Source organism: Bos indicus x Bos taurus, chromosome 6, assembly GCF_003369695.1.
Source record: "Bos indicus x Bos taurus breed Angus x Brahman F1 hybrid chromosome 6, Bos_hybrid_MaternalHap_v2.0, whole genome shotgun sequence".
NCBI classification, from domain to species: Eukaryota; Metazoa; Chordata; class Mammalia; order Artiodactyla; family Bovidae; genus Bos; species Bos indicus x Bos taurus.
This window is the reverse complement of record NC_040081.1, coordinates 103,577,771-103,596,120: the sequence shown is the minus strand read 5'-3', so window position 1 is coordinate 103,596,120 and position 18,350 is coordinate 103,577,771. Positions and strand designations below refer to the sequence as shown.

The following is an 18,350-nucleotide window of genomic DNA, read 5'->3' as shown; positions in this document are numbered from 1 at the left end:
TGTGTGTGTGTGTGTGTGTGTGTGTGTGTGTGTGTGTGCGCGTGTGTGCTTAGTTGTGTCTGACTCTTTGTGACCCCACAGACTGTAGCCCACCAGGTTCCTCTGTCCAAAGGATTTTCTAGGCAAGAATACTGGAGTGGGTTGCTATTTCCTTCTCCAAGGGATCTTCCCAATGCAGGGATCACACTTGCATATCTTTCATCTCCTGCATTGACAGCCACATTCTTTACCACTTGCGCCACCTGCGAAGAAGCCAATGACAACCTTAGATGGATATTTTAGTTTACTCATTTTGTAAGTGAAGAGACTGAGACACAGAGAGGTTAAGTGACTTTGCCAAGGTCACTCAGCCAGTGCATGGTGGAGCCAGAATTCAAATTCAGGTAGATTGGCCCCTCTGGTTATACCCCAAACAACAATTATTCTTCTGCCATTCAGAAAAATCACAATGAGGCTGGAAATTCAACAATAAAATAGCATTTACTAAGCTCCTACTAGTGTGACTGTCTTTGTATATTAGAGAAGAATGCTTCTGGCTTCTAGTAGTAGAAAATCTGATTCATAGTGACTTGAACAAATAAGACTGTTTTGTAATTTTTTCTAATATAATAAGTCCAGAGGTAGGAGGACTTTGGATGGCTTCAGGGGCCCAACAATATGGAGTGGCTTCTGTGTCCATATCTTGGTCTTCTTCTTGTGTTTGTTGTCTCATAGTCACAAGATGGCTGCTGTAGCTCCAGACATCATATCCTTACTCATGGAGGAAGAGTGGGCATGTTCAAGAACCACTCCAGCTATAACTGTCCCTTTTCATCAGGAAAATATGCTTTTCCAGGAATACCACTGTTAATAGGCTTAGATCTCATTGACTGGACCTATGTCATGAAGTCACTGTCCGCTAAATGAGTGTCTAGGACCGTGGGGAACAGAGGTGTCCAGTGGACAGGCAGCATCACCTGAGAACTTTCAACTTGGGAAATGCAATGTCTCTGGCCCCTGCCCAGAAATTCAGAAGGGGACCCATGATCTATCTTAACAAGCCTCCAGGGAATCTTGTGGAAAAGGCAATGGCACCCCACTCCAGTACTGTCGCCTGGAAAATCCCATGGACGGAGGAGCCTGGTAGGCTGCAGTCCATGGGATCGCTAGGAGTTGGACACGACTGAGTGACTTCACTTTCACTTTTCACTTCCATGCATTGGAGAAGGAAATGGCAACCCACTCCAGTATTCTTGCCTGGAGAAGCCCAGGGACAGGGGAGCCTGGTCGGCTGCTGTCTATGGGATCGCACAGTCAGACACGACTGAAGCGACTTAGCAGCAGCAGCAGCAGCAGCAGCAGGGAATCTTGATGAACTCACTGGATTCGATGAACTGTGATTCACTGCTTGGGGCTAGCCACACTGCTCCCTAACATACCTGAGGCTTCCTGGTCAAAGAGAAAGGGTGAGTTGGGCCTGGCAGGGCAGGCAACTCATTACTTCATGGCTCCTGTGTCATTTCATCATCCATGTGACAGCCCTCCAGGCAGGTGTCCCTGCCCTTGTGTTTTTAGGTGAGGTCACTGGCACCTCTTGGCTTTGCCTCTGGCTGGCAACGTGCTATCTACTTCTGCTTTCACAGTGCACTTATTACAGCGTTACCCTTGGAAACTCCAGTCCTTTCTAAGTATTGGAAAGTCCAAACAGACACTGCTTTTCAGGAATTCACCTTCCCATTCCCCTGGCCAACTCTGGCAATGCTCATGATCTAGAAACCTATAGGTCAACTCTTTCAGTTTTCCCAGGACTGCAGGGTTCCCAGGGATGCAGGGCCTTCAGTGCTAGGACCAGGGAAGTTCTGGGCAAACCAGGACAAGGTGGTCGCCCAGAGAAACCCGCTCATCACCCCTCTCACACCCACCATCCAACTTCTCTTGCTCTGGGCCAACAGCCCTAGATGAGAATGTGATTTCTAGGATCCATCTTTGGCTTGGGACTCACTGATTACAACCATTTCAATCTGCTTATCAGCCAAGTGTAACCCTTCCCTTATTCACTGTGTATACATGGAGTCACTTTTATGTAAGTGTATGTATATCAGGTCAGAGGGTTGCCAAATAAATGGAAAACCCAGGCCATATGCTCAATCACTTAAATCCAATCTAGACCAATAAGCAAATAAACATGAAATAGATACCTATTTGCCCTGTACCTTATGTTAGATCCCCACTGCAACACCCATGAGTACACATTTCATGAGGATGTGGATGAATGAGCTTATTTGCAATATTATAATGCTAATTACTAAAGCAGTCTGTTAGTCCCTTTGTCATTTCGGACTTTGCAACCTCTTGGACTGTAGCCCGCCAGGCTCCTCTGTCCATGGAATTCTCGAGGCAAGAATACTGGAGTGGGTTGCCATTTCCTTCTCCAGGGGATCTTCCCGACCCAGGGATTGAACCTGAGTCTCCTGCATTGCAGGCAGATTCTTTACTGTCTGAGCCACCAGGGAAGCAGTAGTTTTAGGCATTTGCCGGGTTGCTCAATAATTAAAGCTCCTTCCATTTATTTTCAAGACAAAAGAGGAGGCCAGTGGAGAACCAAGCCTTACCTCTAGAAGGGATCTAGGTGGGATTGAGGAATGGGACCCAGGAGGGCAGCAGCAAGGACCCACTGATTCTGAAGCCCAGTATTAGCCAAGCTCACCTACCTGTTCAGCATCGACTCAGTACCCTGTAGACCTCCCCTACATGGTGCCTGGCTCTGAAACGCTTCTGACAAGAAGCAACAGAGGGAAAGCTTACTCCCCAAAGATAGCCATTCCAGAGAGAGCGCAGGGCAAGCAGAAATGCACCGGTGCAGTCCCTTTTCCAGTTTACTGCTGGACAACTCCCACCACCTTTGATGGGGCCAGAGGCCACAAATGTTCAGTGAAATATCCCTCCTGGAAGAACCCAGCAGAGCAGAAGGATTGTTCCTCATCCCCAACACGAACAGCTAAGTCTTGTAGGGAAGTTGCTGTGTGCCAGGCACTATTCTGTGCTCTTATGGAAGGTAGGCACTGTTGGTCCCATTTTACAGATGGGGTAAGTGAGACACATAGAGGCTAAGTCATCCGAGGTCATTAGGCAGAGTTGAGTTATGGACCTAAGCAGTCTGACTTGAGGCTGGGGTTTCCTGATCCCTGGACAGATGTCTGCAGAAGGTTCTGAGATTGCACTAAGAAGAAGAAAGTGATTTGTTGGGAGTGGAGAACAAATCACTTTTCTTTCTTTCATGAGCATGTGCCATGTGTCAAAGGCCAGGTAGGAGTGTTTCTTGAAATGAAGAGTGTTGGAGGAATGGCTTTGCAAGCAGGTGAAATGACAGCACACCCATGGCAGCACAAAGCAGTGTGGAGCCTTCAGGGAAGTGGGGATGTTTATTGCTAATTGGGGGCAGGTGGCAAATGCCTCCTGGGACCTTGGGAGCACTTGATAATATATGTACATTTCCGAACTCACTGCCAGTCACATCACACATGCAGGCCAAGTTCCTCACTTTTCTCTCTTCCCTTGAGCTCTGGTGAGTGGGGAAGAGGAAAAAATAAGAGAATTTCTTTTCCTGGCAAGTTATTTACAAAGGAAGCCAATCTAGGTCAAAGAACCCAGGTTTTGCTAAGTTAACCGTTAACCTTGTCTCTCTATACTAAGCACGTTAGGTGTTAGATGGCACACTGAATTCTGACTTTGGCTTGGCAGGGACACAATTCAACATAATTATCTTCCATGGCATCAAGTTGAATACATAGGGAGCTAATTGTATTCATTCACCTCTCCCCATCCTTGCCCCCATAATGTAGTGAACTAATCAGTTCACTTCATCTTTTGTAAATAGCATGTCTTTCCTAGTTATTGGAAACTGGCGGTAATTCAATCTGATTCAGAAATATTTACCGAACACTCATTATGTACTAGGGATTGCATTTGGCACCATGAATGTGGAGATCTGCTTTCAGTTATCCCTTTAATTGATGAATATTTGTTAAATATGACTGTGTTCTAATGCCCTACGAGCTGTGGGGACACCGTAGAAAAACAAACATGGCCTTTGACCTCATGGAACTTGGAGTCTAATGCTAGATCAGTGATCTTAATCAGATGCATGTAAAGTAATACACAATGGGACTTCCTTGGTGGCCTAGTAGTTAAAGACTCTGAGCTTCCACTGCAAGGAGTGAGGGTGCAATCCCTGGCTGAGACTGAGATCTTGCATGCCCTGCAGCACGAAAGTGAAGTCGCTCAGTCATGTCCGACTCTTTGTGACCCCATGGACTGTAGCCTACCAGGCTCCTCCATCCATGGAATTTTCCAGGCAAGAGTACTGGAGTGGGCTGCCATTTCCTTCTCCAGAGGATCTTCCCAACTCAGGGACTGAACCTGGGTTTCCTGCATTGCAGACAGATGCTTTACTGTCTGAGCCACCAGGGAAGCCCTTATGCCCTGCAGCATGGCTTAAAAAAAAAAAAAAAAAAAGGTCAGTCAGTCTACCTATTCTACTTTTTCTTTTTTCAGGGATTTCACTGCTGTGGCCCAAGTTCAATCCCTGGTCCCGGAACTGAGATCCCACAAGCTGTGTGGTGCAGCCCACAAATAAATACATTTAAAAAATAAAATAATACAGAGTGATGACTTTTGGAGGAAAGTCCCAGGATGCTGTGAGACTGTATAACAAGGAGAGCAGACTCTGGAGGGTGAGGGCAACCTTCTCTGAATGTGGAAGAATGAAGAGGAAGCAGAGTTAACAAGTGTAGGGCCCAGAAAAGAGCATTAAAGGCACAGGGAATGGCTGCTCAGAGCATGGAAAGAAAGCTCTCGTGTCTGGAGCTCAGTGGGTTTGGGGATGGGGATGGGACGTGAAACAGAAGTGGCAGGACCCAACTGTGTAGTCTCTTGGCCATGGGGAGGAATTTTCCCCTTTCCCTGAAAGCAATGGAGGGGTGTTTTGGAGGAGTATAAGCAGAGGATGAGCAAGACCCCCTTCCTGAGGGAGGATGTTGGAAGACCACTGTGGTTTGTCCAGACAAGAAATGCTGTGGGTTAGACCAGAGGGTGACCATAGAGTAGACAGATGAGAGAGACAGTGAAGAGGTGAAACAGACCTCACCTAGTGCAGGATTAGGTGTGGAGTTGAGAAAGAGAGGATTCAGGGATGAGTTCCAGGCTTTGAGCTTATGAGGTCAAATGAATGTTGAACCACTCAACCTAGGCCTGCTTTCTTTCTTCTTCTTCTTTTTAAATTGATGTATGGTTGATTTGGGTGTCCCTAGTGGCTCAGATCGGAGAAGGCAATGGCACCCCACTCTAGTACTCTTGCCTGGAAAATCCCATGGACGGGGGCCTGGTAGGCTGCAATCCATGGGGTCACGAAGAGTTGGACACGACTGAGTGACTTCACTTTCACTTTTCACTTTCATGCATTGGAGAAGGAAATGGCAACCCACTCCAGTGTTCTTGCCTGGAGAATCCCAGGGACGGGGAAGCCTGGTAGGCTGCCGTCTGTGGGGTTGCACAGAATTGGACATGACTGAAGCAAGTTAGCAGCAGCAGCAGTGGCTCAGATCGGAGAAGGCAATGGCACCCCACTCCAGGACTCTTGCCTGGAAAATCCCATGGACAGAGGAGCCTGGTAGGCTGCAGTCCATGAGGTCTCTAAGAGTCGGGCACAACTGAGCGACTTCACTTTGATTTTTCACTTTCATGCACTGGAGAAGGAAATGGCAACCCACTACAGTATTCTTGCCTGGAGAATCCCAGGAACGGGGGAGCCTGGTGGGCTGCCGTCTATGGGGTCACACAGAGTTGGACATGACTGAAGCAAGTTAGCAGCAGCAGCAGCAGCAGTGGCTCAGATGGTAAAGCATCTGTCTACAATGCAGGAGACCTCGGTTCAATCCCTGGGTTGGGAAGATCCTCTGGAGAAGGAAATGGTAGCCCACTCCAGTATTCTTGCCTGGAAAATCACATGGACCTGGGAGCCTGGTAGGCTACCATCCATGGGGTTGCAAAGAGTTGGACACAACTGAGCGACTTCACTTTCAGTTTCATGGTTGATTTGGAGCTTCAGCTTCAGCATCAGTCCTTCCAATGAATATTCAGGGTTGATTTCCTTTAGGATTATCAGAGGATGCAGTGGTTAGATAGAATCCCCAACTGAATGGACATGAATTTGAACAAACTCCAGGAGATAGTGGAGGACAGTGGAGGGATAGTGGAGGACAGATATCCCGGCATGCTGCAGTCCAAGGGACCCTAAAGAGTTGGACATGACTTAGTGACAACAACGACAAATGGTTGAGTTACAAAATTGTGTTAGTTTCGGGTGTATAGGAAAGTGATTCAGTTATATATTCAGCCATATATATGCACACACATTCTTTTTCACATTCTTTTCCATTATGGCTTATCACAGGATACTGAATATAGTTTCCTGTGCTCTACAGTAGGCCTGGTCATTTATCCATCCTCTCTACACTAGTTTGCATCTGCTAATCCCAAACTCCAAATCCATCCCTCTCACCTACCTCCCCCTTGGCAACCACCAGTCTATATATATGTGTGTGTGTGTGTATGTATATATATATATTCTTTTCTATTAGACGTTATTACAAGATACTGAATATAGTTCCCTGTGTAATACAGTAGGTCCTGTTGTTTATCTATTTTATATATAGTAGTGTGTATCTGTTAATCCCAAAGGGAATACACATAAGTGAATATTGTATGATATTTGTCTTCCTTCGTCTGACTTACTTCCCTTAGTGTTATGACCTCAAGGTCAATCCATGTTGCTGCAAATGGAATTATTTTGCTTTTTTAAAATGGCTGAGTAATATTTCATTATACTATATGTACCATATCTTCTTTATCCATTCATTTGTTGATGGACGTTTAGGTTGTTTCCATGTCTTGGGCATTGTAAATAGTTCTGCTGTGGACTCTAGGGTGCATGTATCTTTTCGAATATAGTTTTTCTGGATATATGCCCAAGGGTGGAGTTGATGGATCATATGGCAGCTCTATTTTTAGTCTTTTGAAAAATCGCCACACTGTCCTCCATAGTGGCTGCACCAATTTGCATTCCCACCAACAGTGTAGGAGGGATCCCTTTTCTCCACACTCTCTCCTAGGTTTTGTTTAGGATCCTTTGAAATGGTTCAGGGTAACTCCGAAGCCCCCAGGAGTCACTGTGGGGTTGGCATCAATCTGTACACACAGCCTGGAAAGTTATTGGCCATTAGGTGATGATGAGAGCCCTTGGAGCCAGTGAGGAGAGGAAGGCTGTAGGATGGAGGTTTGATGGAATCAAGTATTTAATGGATGGGAGGTAAAGGATGAATGTGCAAAAGAACTGAGGCATGAAATGGAGTATTGAGAAGGTGTACTTCCACAGAAGACAAGCAGATGTTTCAAGAGGGAGAGAGTGGCCAAGTAAAATGGGCACAGAAAACCGTCCACTGGCTCGGGTGGTATGGCCATACTTTGTTGATGTTGTGCTGTGGGGATGAGGTATAAGCCAGACTGGAATAAGGCAATAGACAGCAAGAATGGGGAGCCCCATCAAGAAACATGATGAAAGAGAGACATGAGACAGGGCAATGCTTGCTTGCTTGCTAAGTTGCTTCAGTCACGTCCGACTCTTTGTGACCCTACGGAATAGAGCCCGCCAGGCTCCTCTGTCCATGGGATTCTCCAGGCAAGAATACTGGAGTGGGTTGGAGACAGGGCAGTGCAGGGTTTGAAATCATTGTCCTCCTCCTTCTGGCTCATGATACCAGAGGTGAGACACCCTAGCAGGAAAAGACTATGATGTAATCATGTCACTTGGTGGTCCAGAGGTTTCATAATGGAGGCAGGATTAGCTCCTTGGACACTGAGACAGGTGAGCTGATGTCTGAATGTGTAAGGTAATAGTGCTTGGTGGCAAGACAGAGACTAGAAGTAAAGTCATCTTGGCAAAGGGAACAGGGTGCAAGAATATGGTAATCCAAGTATCCAAGTTTTTCTCTGTTATCCCTTCCCTCTGGCCCAAAAGATGTCTCTCCTCCTTTATATACACTGGGGAAGTGTTAATTGCCAAATATATGTGTTGGGGATGGGGGAGTGGAATATACAAAGCAGCCATTCAGGGGTGGAGTGCTGTTATGGCAAACGATGCAGTAAACCAGAAGCCATTGGAAATAAATGGTTAGATATTCAGGTGAAGACATTTTAAGAATCAATACAAGGACTGACAAATCTAACTTGTTCATTTTTTTTTTTCTTTTACAGTCAACTTTGACCATTTTCAGATTCTGCGGGCCATTGGTAAAGGCAGTTTTGGAAAGGTAAGAATGGTGGATTTTTAAAAATTTCATCCATAAAATATAAAAGTTCTGACCACTGGATTTATACTAATGTGCATGTTTGTGTGTTTGTTTTTGTGTTGATTGCTGGGCACTGGGGATTTCCTGTTTGACAGAAAGATTTGAATTTGCCAAATTTGAAATGTGAAAGGAAGTCTGAATAGTTTCCTTTGGATACGCTGTAATTTCATTCTGAAAATTAAATTACCACGGCTGCCCTGCTTTAGGTGAATTACAATGGTAATTATTTCAAGGTTGCTAATGCTATTTCTTCTTTGAGAATCTAAATAAGGAAAGTGGGAAAAAACCACAAATTTATGTGATGGCCAACAGCAGCTTTTTCCTTCAGTGTAGGCATTTTATTTAAAAAGTTATTGTGGAAAGCAGACTTAACATGAGATCTACTTGCTTAAATTTTTAAGCGTACAATATATGTATTATTGTTGGCTATACAGAGAACACTGTACTGTAGATCTCTAGAGCTTATTCATCCTGCTTAACTGAAACTTTATGCCCTTTAGATAGTAATTCCCCATGCCCTCATCCCCTTAGCCCCTAGCAACCAGCATTCCAGTCTTGCTTCTATGAATTTGACTATTTTAGATACCACATGTACATGGAATCATGCAGTATTTGTCTTTCTGTAACGTGTTTATTTCATTTGGCATAATATCCTCATGATTTAATCCGTGTTGAATAAAAGTGGCAAGAATGGGCATTCTTGTCTTGTTCCTGATCTAAAAGGAAAACCTTGCAGCTCTGCACTCTTGAGTATGATGGTAGTTGTGGATTGGTCATACATGGCCTTTTATTATGTTGAAATATGTTTCTTTTATACTCACTCTGTTGAGAGTTTTTATCATAAATGAATGTTGAATTTTGTCAAAAGCTTTTTCTTCCTCTATTGAGATGATCAGGTGATTTTTAGCCATCATTCTGTTAATGTGGTATATCATGCTGATTGATTTGTGGATGTTGAATCATCCTTGCAGCCCTGCAGTAAATCCCGCTTAAACAGGGTGCATGATCCTTTTAATATATTGTTGAATTCAGTTTGCTAATACTTTGTTGATGATTTTTTGCAGGTATGTTCATCAGGTATATTGGCCTATAATTTTTGTTTGTGTGTGATCCTTGTTTGGTTTTGGCATCAGGGCAATGCTGACCTTATAAAATGAGTTTGAGAATGTTCCCTCCTCCACAATTTTTAGGAAGAGTCTGAGAAATATAAGTATTAAACCTTTGGGCATTTGTAATATTCACCAGTGAAGCCTTTTCATACAGTTCATGGGGTTCTCATGGAAAGAATACTGAAGTGGTTTGCCATTCCCTTCTCCAGTGGACCACGTTTTGTCAGAACTCTCCACCATGACCTGTCCATCTTGGGTGGCCTTACACGTCATGGCTCATAGTTTCATTGAGTTAGACAAGGCTGTGGTCCATGTGATCAGACTGGTTAGTTTTCTGTAATTGTGGTTTTCATTCTGTCTGCCCTCTGATGGAGAAGGATAAGAGGCTTATGGATGCTTCCTGATGCCTTAGGAAGCATCACTACAAACAAAACTAGTGTAGGTGATGGAATTCCAGTTGAGCTATTTCAAATTCTAAAAGATGATACTGTGAAAGTGCTGCACTCAATATGCCAGCAAATTTGAAAAACTCAGCAGTGGCCACAGGACTGGAAAAGGTCAGTTTTCATCCCAATCCCAAAGAAAGGCAATGCCAAAGAATGCTCAAACTACCACACAGTTGCACTCATCTCACACGCTAGTAAAGTAATGCTCAAAATTCTCCAAGCCAGGCTTCAACAGTACATGAACCAGGAACTTCCAGATGTTCAAGCTGGATTTAGAAAAGGCAGAGGAACCAGAGATCAAATTGCCCACATCTGTTGGATCATCAAAAAAGCAAGAGAGTTCCACAAAAACACCTACTTCTGCTTTATTGACTACACCAGAGCCTTTGACTGTGGATCACAACAAACTGTGCAAAATTCTTAAAGAGATGAGAATACCAGACCACCTGACCTGCCTCCTGAGAAATCTGTATGCAGGTCAAGAAGCAACAGTTAGCACTGGACATGGAACAACTGACTGGTTCCAAATTGGGAAAGGAGTACGTCAAGGCTGTATATTGTCACCCTGCTTATTTAACTTATATGCAGAATACATCATGCAAAATGCCAGGCTAGATGAAGTACAAGCTAGAATCAAGATTGCTGGGAGAAATATCAATAACCTCAGATATGCAGATAACGCCACCCTTATGGCAGAAATTGGAAAACTAAAGAGCCTCGTGATGAAAGTGAAAGAGGAGAGTCAAAAGCTGGCTTAAAGCTCAACATTCAGAAAACTAAGTTCATGGCATCTGGTTTGATCATTTCATGGCAAATAGATGGGGAAACAGTGGAAACAGTGACAGACTTTATTTTGGGGGGCTCCAAAATCACTGCAGATGGTGACTGCAGCCATGAAATTAAAAGATGCTTGCTCCATGGAAGAAAAGCTATGACAAATGTAGACAGCTTATTCAAAAGCAGAGACATAATTTTGCCAACAAAGGTCCGTCTAGTCAAAGCTTTTGTGTTTCCAGTAGTCATGTATGGATGTGAGAATTGGACTGTTAATAAAGCTGAGCACCGAAGAATTGATGCTTTTGAACTGTGGTGTTGGAGAAGAGTCTTGGGAGTCCCTTGGAGGAGACTCAGCCAGTCTCCAAGAGGAGATCCAGCCAGTTAATCCTAAAGGAAATCAGTTTTGAATATTCACTGAAAGGACTGATGCTGAAGTTGAAATTCCAATACTTTGGTCACCTGATGTGAAGAACTGACTCATTGGAAAAGACCCTGATGCTGGGATAGATTGAAGGCAGGAGGAAGGGATGACAGAGGATGAGATGGTTGGATGGCACCACCGACTCAATGGACATGAGTTTGAGCAAGCTCCTGGCATTAGTGATGGACAGGAAGGCCTAGTGTGTTGCAGTCCATGGGGTCGCAAAGAGTCAGGCATGACTGAGCAACTGAACTGAACTGACTTGATGCTTTCTTATATTTTCTATCTCTGGTGAAGTACTATCTTTGTTTATCCATTCTTCTCCCAAGTTCAGTGAGCATCTATATGACCAATATTTTGAACTCTGTTTCAGCTAAACTACTTATCTCCATTTCCTTATGGGTTTTTAAACTGGTAGTTATCTTTTCCTTTTATTTGAAATATATTCCTTTCTCTCTTCATTTTGCTTGACTCTCTGTATTTGTGTCTAATATTACGTGAAGCAGCTATCTCTGCCAGTCTTGAAATACTGGCCTTATGAAGGAGATTAACTTTATTGTTTAACCTTGCCCTAGCTCTTGATTGTCTCTTAAATGTTTGTGATTATCTTAGGTCTCTGACTTATTCTTCATAGTTCCCAGTTGTTGAAGGTGTGCAAAGACCTGTTAATGTTCCAGACAGTGGAATTTCAGTTAGCCCTTAGCTTCAGGCTGATTAGAAGCTGGACTTGCAGGCCACACATTTTAAGGTATGCCAATACATACAGTAATATAGAACTGCAATTGTAAACCTCACTGGCCTTCACATCAGATGATCTACACATAACTCATTGGTGACAGCTGCAAAAATCAGGGCTCCAGATGAGTGTTTGATCTCATTTCCAGGCTTCTCTAGAGGCTCAGTTGGTAAAGAATCTGCCTGCAATGCAGGAGACCTGGGTTCGATCCCTGAATCTGGAAGATCCCCTGGGGAAGGAAATGGCAGCCCACTCCAGTACTCTTGCCTGGAGAATTCTATGGACAGAGGAGCCAGGAAGGCTATAGTCCATGGGATCGCAGAGTTAGACACGACTGTGAGACTTTGACTTTCACTGGGAGTTACCAGGGAGCTGCAGTGAGTTCACGGGAGTACACAAAGAGGACATCCCCTAGACCATGTCCATAGCCTCTAAATGTATGGAAAACTGGAAGCCTGTCCCTCGGGCTGAAGCTCCAAGACCAGTAGATCGGCTTTTTTCACAGGAAGACGGGCTACATCTCAGTCGATTGTCTGTACAGTGACTGGAGTATGGGGGCCTTCCAAGAATAGTTTCTCTGATTGTCTCAGACCCACGGGGCACCAAAACACAATTCCGCCTGCACAGCAGAGCCAGATGCTCAAGGGGCATCCCCTGTATGGCCTGCATGTGCCTACTGGCTTTGGCAGGCCTGAGAAGCGGTGTGAGGATGAGGCACAAACACTGGTGCTAGAAGGGGAGAGGATAAGAATGGCACCAGGAAGACTCCCAACAGATTCCTGCCCATCCAGCAGAGGGGTTAAGGTTAATTAATGAACCTTAGGGTTTAAAGTTAGTAAGTGAATCTCCTTCACATAAGATCTAAACCTAGGCCTGTTTGTTGCTTTTGCACTGGGTCCAAGATGAGTGAATCTTGATGCAAGCCCTTTATAAATTCTCTGTTCTCTATAGCCCTATATTCTTCCAGATGTAAATCCTGCTGGGTTTCAAAGCCAGACATTTTGCAGGCTCTCCTTACCAGTGCCAGTTCCAAGGGTTGAGATGCCTGATGTGGGCACAAACCCCTGGCTCTTTGGAGTGAAGTTTCCTATTTGTGAGCCCCCTCCCAATTTCAGGTCACCAGGCTGGGGCGGGGGGGTGGAGATTTTTTTTTTGTGAGATCACATCTCTGCTTCTCCTTCCCATCTTGATGTGGCTTTTTATCCTTTATTGTGGAGAAGCTGTTCAGCTAGTTTTCAGGTCATTCTCATAGGGGTGTTTTCCATGTGTAGTTGTGAATTTATTGTGTCCATGGAAGGAGATGAGTCCAGGACGTTCCTACACCACCATCCTGAACCACCTCCTTCCTTGGTCTCCATCTTCACTGATTGTAACAATCTAGTTGTTTTATCCATTTCTGAGCCAGTTGTACAAAATCTCCAACTCTGATCCTAGAGTTGTTTCTTCTTCCTTTATTTCTGTCAGTTTTCCATCTGACACTTTGAAGGTCTGTTATTAGGTCCATACAGATTTATAGTTGTTATGACCTCATGATGGATTGACCTTTTTATCATTGTGAAATGTTCTTTTCTATCTCTTGCTAATGATCTTTTTTTTTAAGCTTATTTTCTCTGAAATTCATATAGTTATTCTAGCCTACATGGCATATATTTTTCCATGCATTTTCTTTCATTCTATCTGTGTCTTTATATTTGACATTAATCTCTTGAGCATATCATATAGTTAGGTCTTGTGTGCATGCTTGCTGAGTTGCTTCAACTGTGTCCAAGTCTTGGCAACCCTATGGATTGTAACCCCTGTCATGTCAGTCTCCCCTGTCATGGGATTCTCCAGGCAAGAATACTGGAGTGGGTTGCCATTCCCTTCTCCAGGGATCTTCCCAACCCAGGGATTGAACCTACATCTTTCACATCTCCTGCATTGCCAGGCAGGTTCTGTACCACTAGCATCACCTGGGAACTTGCTTCTTTTTAAATCTGTCTGGCAATCTCTACCTTTTAGTCTATTCACAGTAAATGTAGTTATTGATTTGGTTTCAATTAGGCTTAGCATGGTTTTATTTGTTCTTGTTCTCTCTTTTGTTCTTTGGTTTCTCTTTTCCTGTTTTGTTTTAGATTAACTAATGATTTAGAATCTCCATTTATCTCACGACTTTACAGCCATACTTCCTTGTTTTAAAATTATTGCTCTAGGGATTATAATGCATATCCTCAGGGCTTCCCTTGTGGTTCAGCTGGTAAAGAATCTGCCTGCAATGTGGGAGACCTGGGTTCAATCCCTGGGTTGGGAAGATCCCCTGGAGAAGGGAAAGGCTACCCACTCCAGTATTCTGGCCTGGAGAATTCCATGGAGTGTATAGTCCATGTGGTCGCAAAGATGGACACGACTGAGCAACTTTCACCTCACAGTTTATTTCAATCTGCTTAGAGTTAATATTTTATACTTCACATAAAATCTAAAAAGCTGGCAACTGTATAGATCTATTTACCACACCTGTCAACTCTTATACTATAGCTGTCATGTGTTATAGTTTATAAATCATAAATCTCCAATACAACATTATAGTTTGTTGCTTTCCGATCAGATCAGTCACTCAGTCGTGTCTGACTCTTTGTGACCCCATGAATCGCAGCATGCCAGGCCTCCCTGTCCATCACCAACTCCCGGAGTTCACTCAGACTCAGATCCATCAAGTCACTGATTCCATCCAGCCACCTCATCCTCTGTTCCTTCTCCTCTTGCCCCCAATCCCTCCCAGCATCAGAGTCTTTTCCAGTGAGTCAACTCTTCGCATGAAGTGGCCAAAGTACTGGAGTTTCAGCTTTAGCATCATTCCTTCCAAAGAAATCCCAGGGCTGATCTCTTTCAGAATGGACTGGTTAGATCTCCTTGCAGTCCAAGGGACTCTCAAGAGTCTTCTCCAACAAATGTATATGTAAAATATATATATTTAAAAGTATGTGGGGTTTTTTTGGCCTTTAAAAAATTAGAATGAAAATAGCCCTTAATAATTACTCATACCTTTCATGAAGGTATCAATTTCCCTCTGGTAACCTTTAGTATTTTATGTGGCACAAATCTCCAATCAATGCATTCTCTTAATTTTATTTTATCTGAAACTCCAATACTTTGGCCACCTGATGCAAAGAGCTGACTCATTTGAAAAGACCCTGATGCTTGGAAAGATTGAGGGCAGGAGAAGAGGACGACAGAGGATGAGATGGTTGGATGGCATCACCAACTCAATGGACATGAGTTTGAGTAAACTCCGGGAGTTGGTGATGGACAGGGAGGCCTGGCATGCTGCAATTCATGGGGTCTCAAAGAGTCAGACACAACTGAGCGACTGAACTGAACTGAACTAAATTGAAATGCATTTATTTCACCTTTCTTGAGGACTATTTCTACTGGATACAGATTATTGGGTTGACAACTTTTTGTTCATTGCTTTAAAGATTTTGTGCCATTGTCAACTGAATGACCTTTGTGCTTTCTGCTGGGAGGTCATTAAGCTGAATCATTATTAGCTGATAGTAATATGTCTGGAGAAGGCAATGGCATCCCACTCCAGTACTCTTGGTTGGAAAATCCCATGGACAGAGGAGTCTGGTAGGCTGCAGTCCATGAGGTCGCTAAGAGTCAGATACGACTGAGCGTCTTCCCTTTCACTTTTCACTTTCATGCACTGGAGAAGGAAATGGCAACCCACCCCAGTGTTCTTGCCTGGAGAATCCCAGGGACGGGGGAGCCTGGTGGGCTGCCATCTGTGGGGTCACACAGAGTCGGACACGACTGAAGTGACTTAGCAGCAGCAGCAACAGCAATAATATGTCACATCCATCTCTTTCTTTTCAAGATTTTCCTTTAATCTTTGATTTTCAGCAGTTTGACTATGATAATCCTAGGTATAACTTCTGGATTAAAAGAAAATAGTTTCTCTTTTCTCAGATTTCCCATATTTTCATTTATTCTACCATATTGCCCTTTATACCCTGCAGCTTAGTCTTAGTCTTAAGAGCTGTTTTCATATCATTTATTCTATTTCCAACATCTGGGTCATCTTAAGATTCACCTTGATTAAGGATAGATCACGTTTTCCTGGTTCTTTATATGCTGAGTAATTTGGGCTTGCATCCTGGATATTGTGAATGTTATGTTGTATAGACTTTGGATTGTGTTGTATTTCTTTGAAAAAATATTTTGAACAAGAAGTTACCTTGGTTGGATTTATACTGCATACTCTCTTCTTGGGCATGCACATAAATCTCAGTCCCTTTCTTTTTTTCTTCTGCTCTGTACTGCTTACAGTCTGCTCTATACATGTGAGTTACTTCAGCCAGAAACGTGGACAGAGTTTATGTGCTGCGTTTGAGGTTCTTCTCTAGATTTCTTAGAAGAAGAGTTATGATCCAGAGAATTTAGAAAGTTTGCCTGTAGTCCCATGGGGAGGGCTGAACTTCTGCAACAACAACAAAACATTTTAAAAATTCTCTTAAATCATTACTTTCTGTTGTCACTTACCCTAATGTTGAGCGTTTTGTGGCTGAAGAAAACTTGAAGCAACTCCCTTAACCCACAACACAACTGGCACCACGTAGAAGTGTATCATTTTACCCTGGAGTCAGTGGTGATCTTGGCCCTGAGCCCTTTGCACCCTTTCCTGTCAGTACTATCAGATCCGTTAGCCTGGGCCCTCATGAGTTATTACTTGATTATATCCTGAAAGTTTTCTTTTCCTTTTCTGTCTTCATCTGTGCTGCTCTTTGGCTGCTGGCTTGGTTCTCAGAACCTGTGGTTCAGAGCATAAATATATTCAAGCTTTGGGTATAGTGGGTGTTCTGAAGAAAAATGCAAGCTTTCTAGAGGAGAATTTATGTTTAAGTCACTCTTAGGTTGTGGCAGTATCTTGATGACACCCAAATTCATGTAGAACGTACACAAACAGCCAGTATTCAGGATGTGGTTGCTTCAAGGCAATCAAACAAAGCTCTGTTCTGGTCAAAATACCAAATAACTACTGCTTTTCATGTCAATGTAGATGAGCCTACATGACTATTATGAGACTCAGGGTGGAAGTGTGCTGGGCTAGGATGAAGAGAACCACCCTCCTACTATTGAATGGGTACTTTGGCTTTGCTTTCAGCCTTTGGTGGGTTTGATAGCTGGCATTTATTACGAGTTTTCAAGAAAGACATTTCACTGTTAAAGTACGACAGTAGCCTTGGTTATCAGGAAAAAGCACATGTGAATTTGCAGAAATCTTATTTGACTTTCATGCGGGGGGTAGATTGTGCTTCCCCAGTGAAGCACCAAAGTAAACAGCTGCAGGCAATCCATTGGTTTTAGCAAGAATTTACTGAAGAGTTTTATAACACTTTTATGACTTAATTCTAGGACAGTTGAGGCATGGCAGATGAATTTCTACATATCTCAGTGGAAACACTTTCGATCTGGGAAGCAGGCTGACTCTGATATGCTTTAGTTGTGCTTACTTGGGATAGTGAATTAACCAATCTTAAGCTTAGTTTTCTCATTTGTACAAAGAAAAGGGAATGGTGAATCAGTGGACTCTAAAGGCTGTTGTTTTCTAGTGTCCAGCATGCTTTTCATGTCCCTTACTTATCACAATAGCATCTCTTTTCTTCAGAAAACACCTCTTCCACCCCATGTGTCCACATGCAGTCCATGGGGTCGCAAAGAGTCAGACACGACTGAGTGACTGAACTGAACTGAACTGACTGATCCAGGGCAGAAAAAGGCTTCAGAAGTAGGGCTTTCCTGGTAGCTCAGTTGGTAAAGAATCCACCTGGAATGCAGGAGACCCCAGTTTGACCCCTGGGTTGGGAAGATCCCCTGGAGAAGGGAAAGGCTACCTGCGCACTCCAATATTCTGGCCTAGAGAATTCCATGGACTGTATAGTCCATTGGGTTGCAAAGAATCGGACACGACTGAGCGACTTTCACTTCACTCACATCCAGGGCAGAAAAAGGCCCTAGCAGAGAGCCTCAGGTGTCCACAACAAGCAGCCTGAGCTCTGTGGAGGTTCAGGAGAGGGGGCATGGGCAGGTACCACCAGTGCCTCCACCTTTCGTTCTTCCAGTCCTATAGCTATATCCACTGTCCTTACCAGCCACGGAAGCTGGTACCCTGTTTTGTTTATGCAAGATCATGTTGTTGTTGTTCAGTCACTCAGTCATGTCTCTCTGTGACCCCATGGACTGCAGCACACCAGGCTTCCCCGTCCTTCACTGACTCCCGGAGCTTGCTCAAACTCATGTCCATTGAGTCAGTGATGCTATCCAACCATCTCATCCTCTGCCATCCCCTACTCCTCCTGCCTTCAATCTTTCCCAGCATCAAAGTCTTATCCAATTAGTTAGCTCTTTGCATCAGGTGGACAAAGTATTGGAGCTTCAGCTTCAGCATCAGCCCTTCCAATGAATATTCATGATTGATTTTCTTTAGGATTGACTGGT

At 43.8% G+C, this 18,350-nt stretch overlaps 1 protein-coding gene across 2 annotated transcripts in view; it reads left to right on the top strand.

Annotated features, from left to right (window-relative positions):
• Window positions 1-18,350, top strand: part of STK32B (serine/threonine kinase 32B) — a 405,107-nt gene that overhangs the window by 93,645 nt on the left and 293,112 nt on the right. For both annotated transcript variants that reach the window (XM_027545017.1, XM_027545015.1), the window contains exon 2: window positions 8,290-8,345. In XM_027545017.1, coding sequence (XP_027400818.1) covers window positions 8,290-8,345 — 56 coding nt within the window. The remainder of the gene's footprint in view (window positions 1-8,289; window positions 8,346-18,350) is intronic.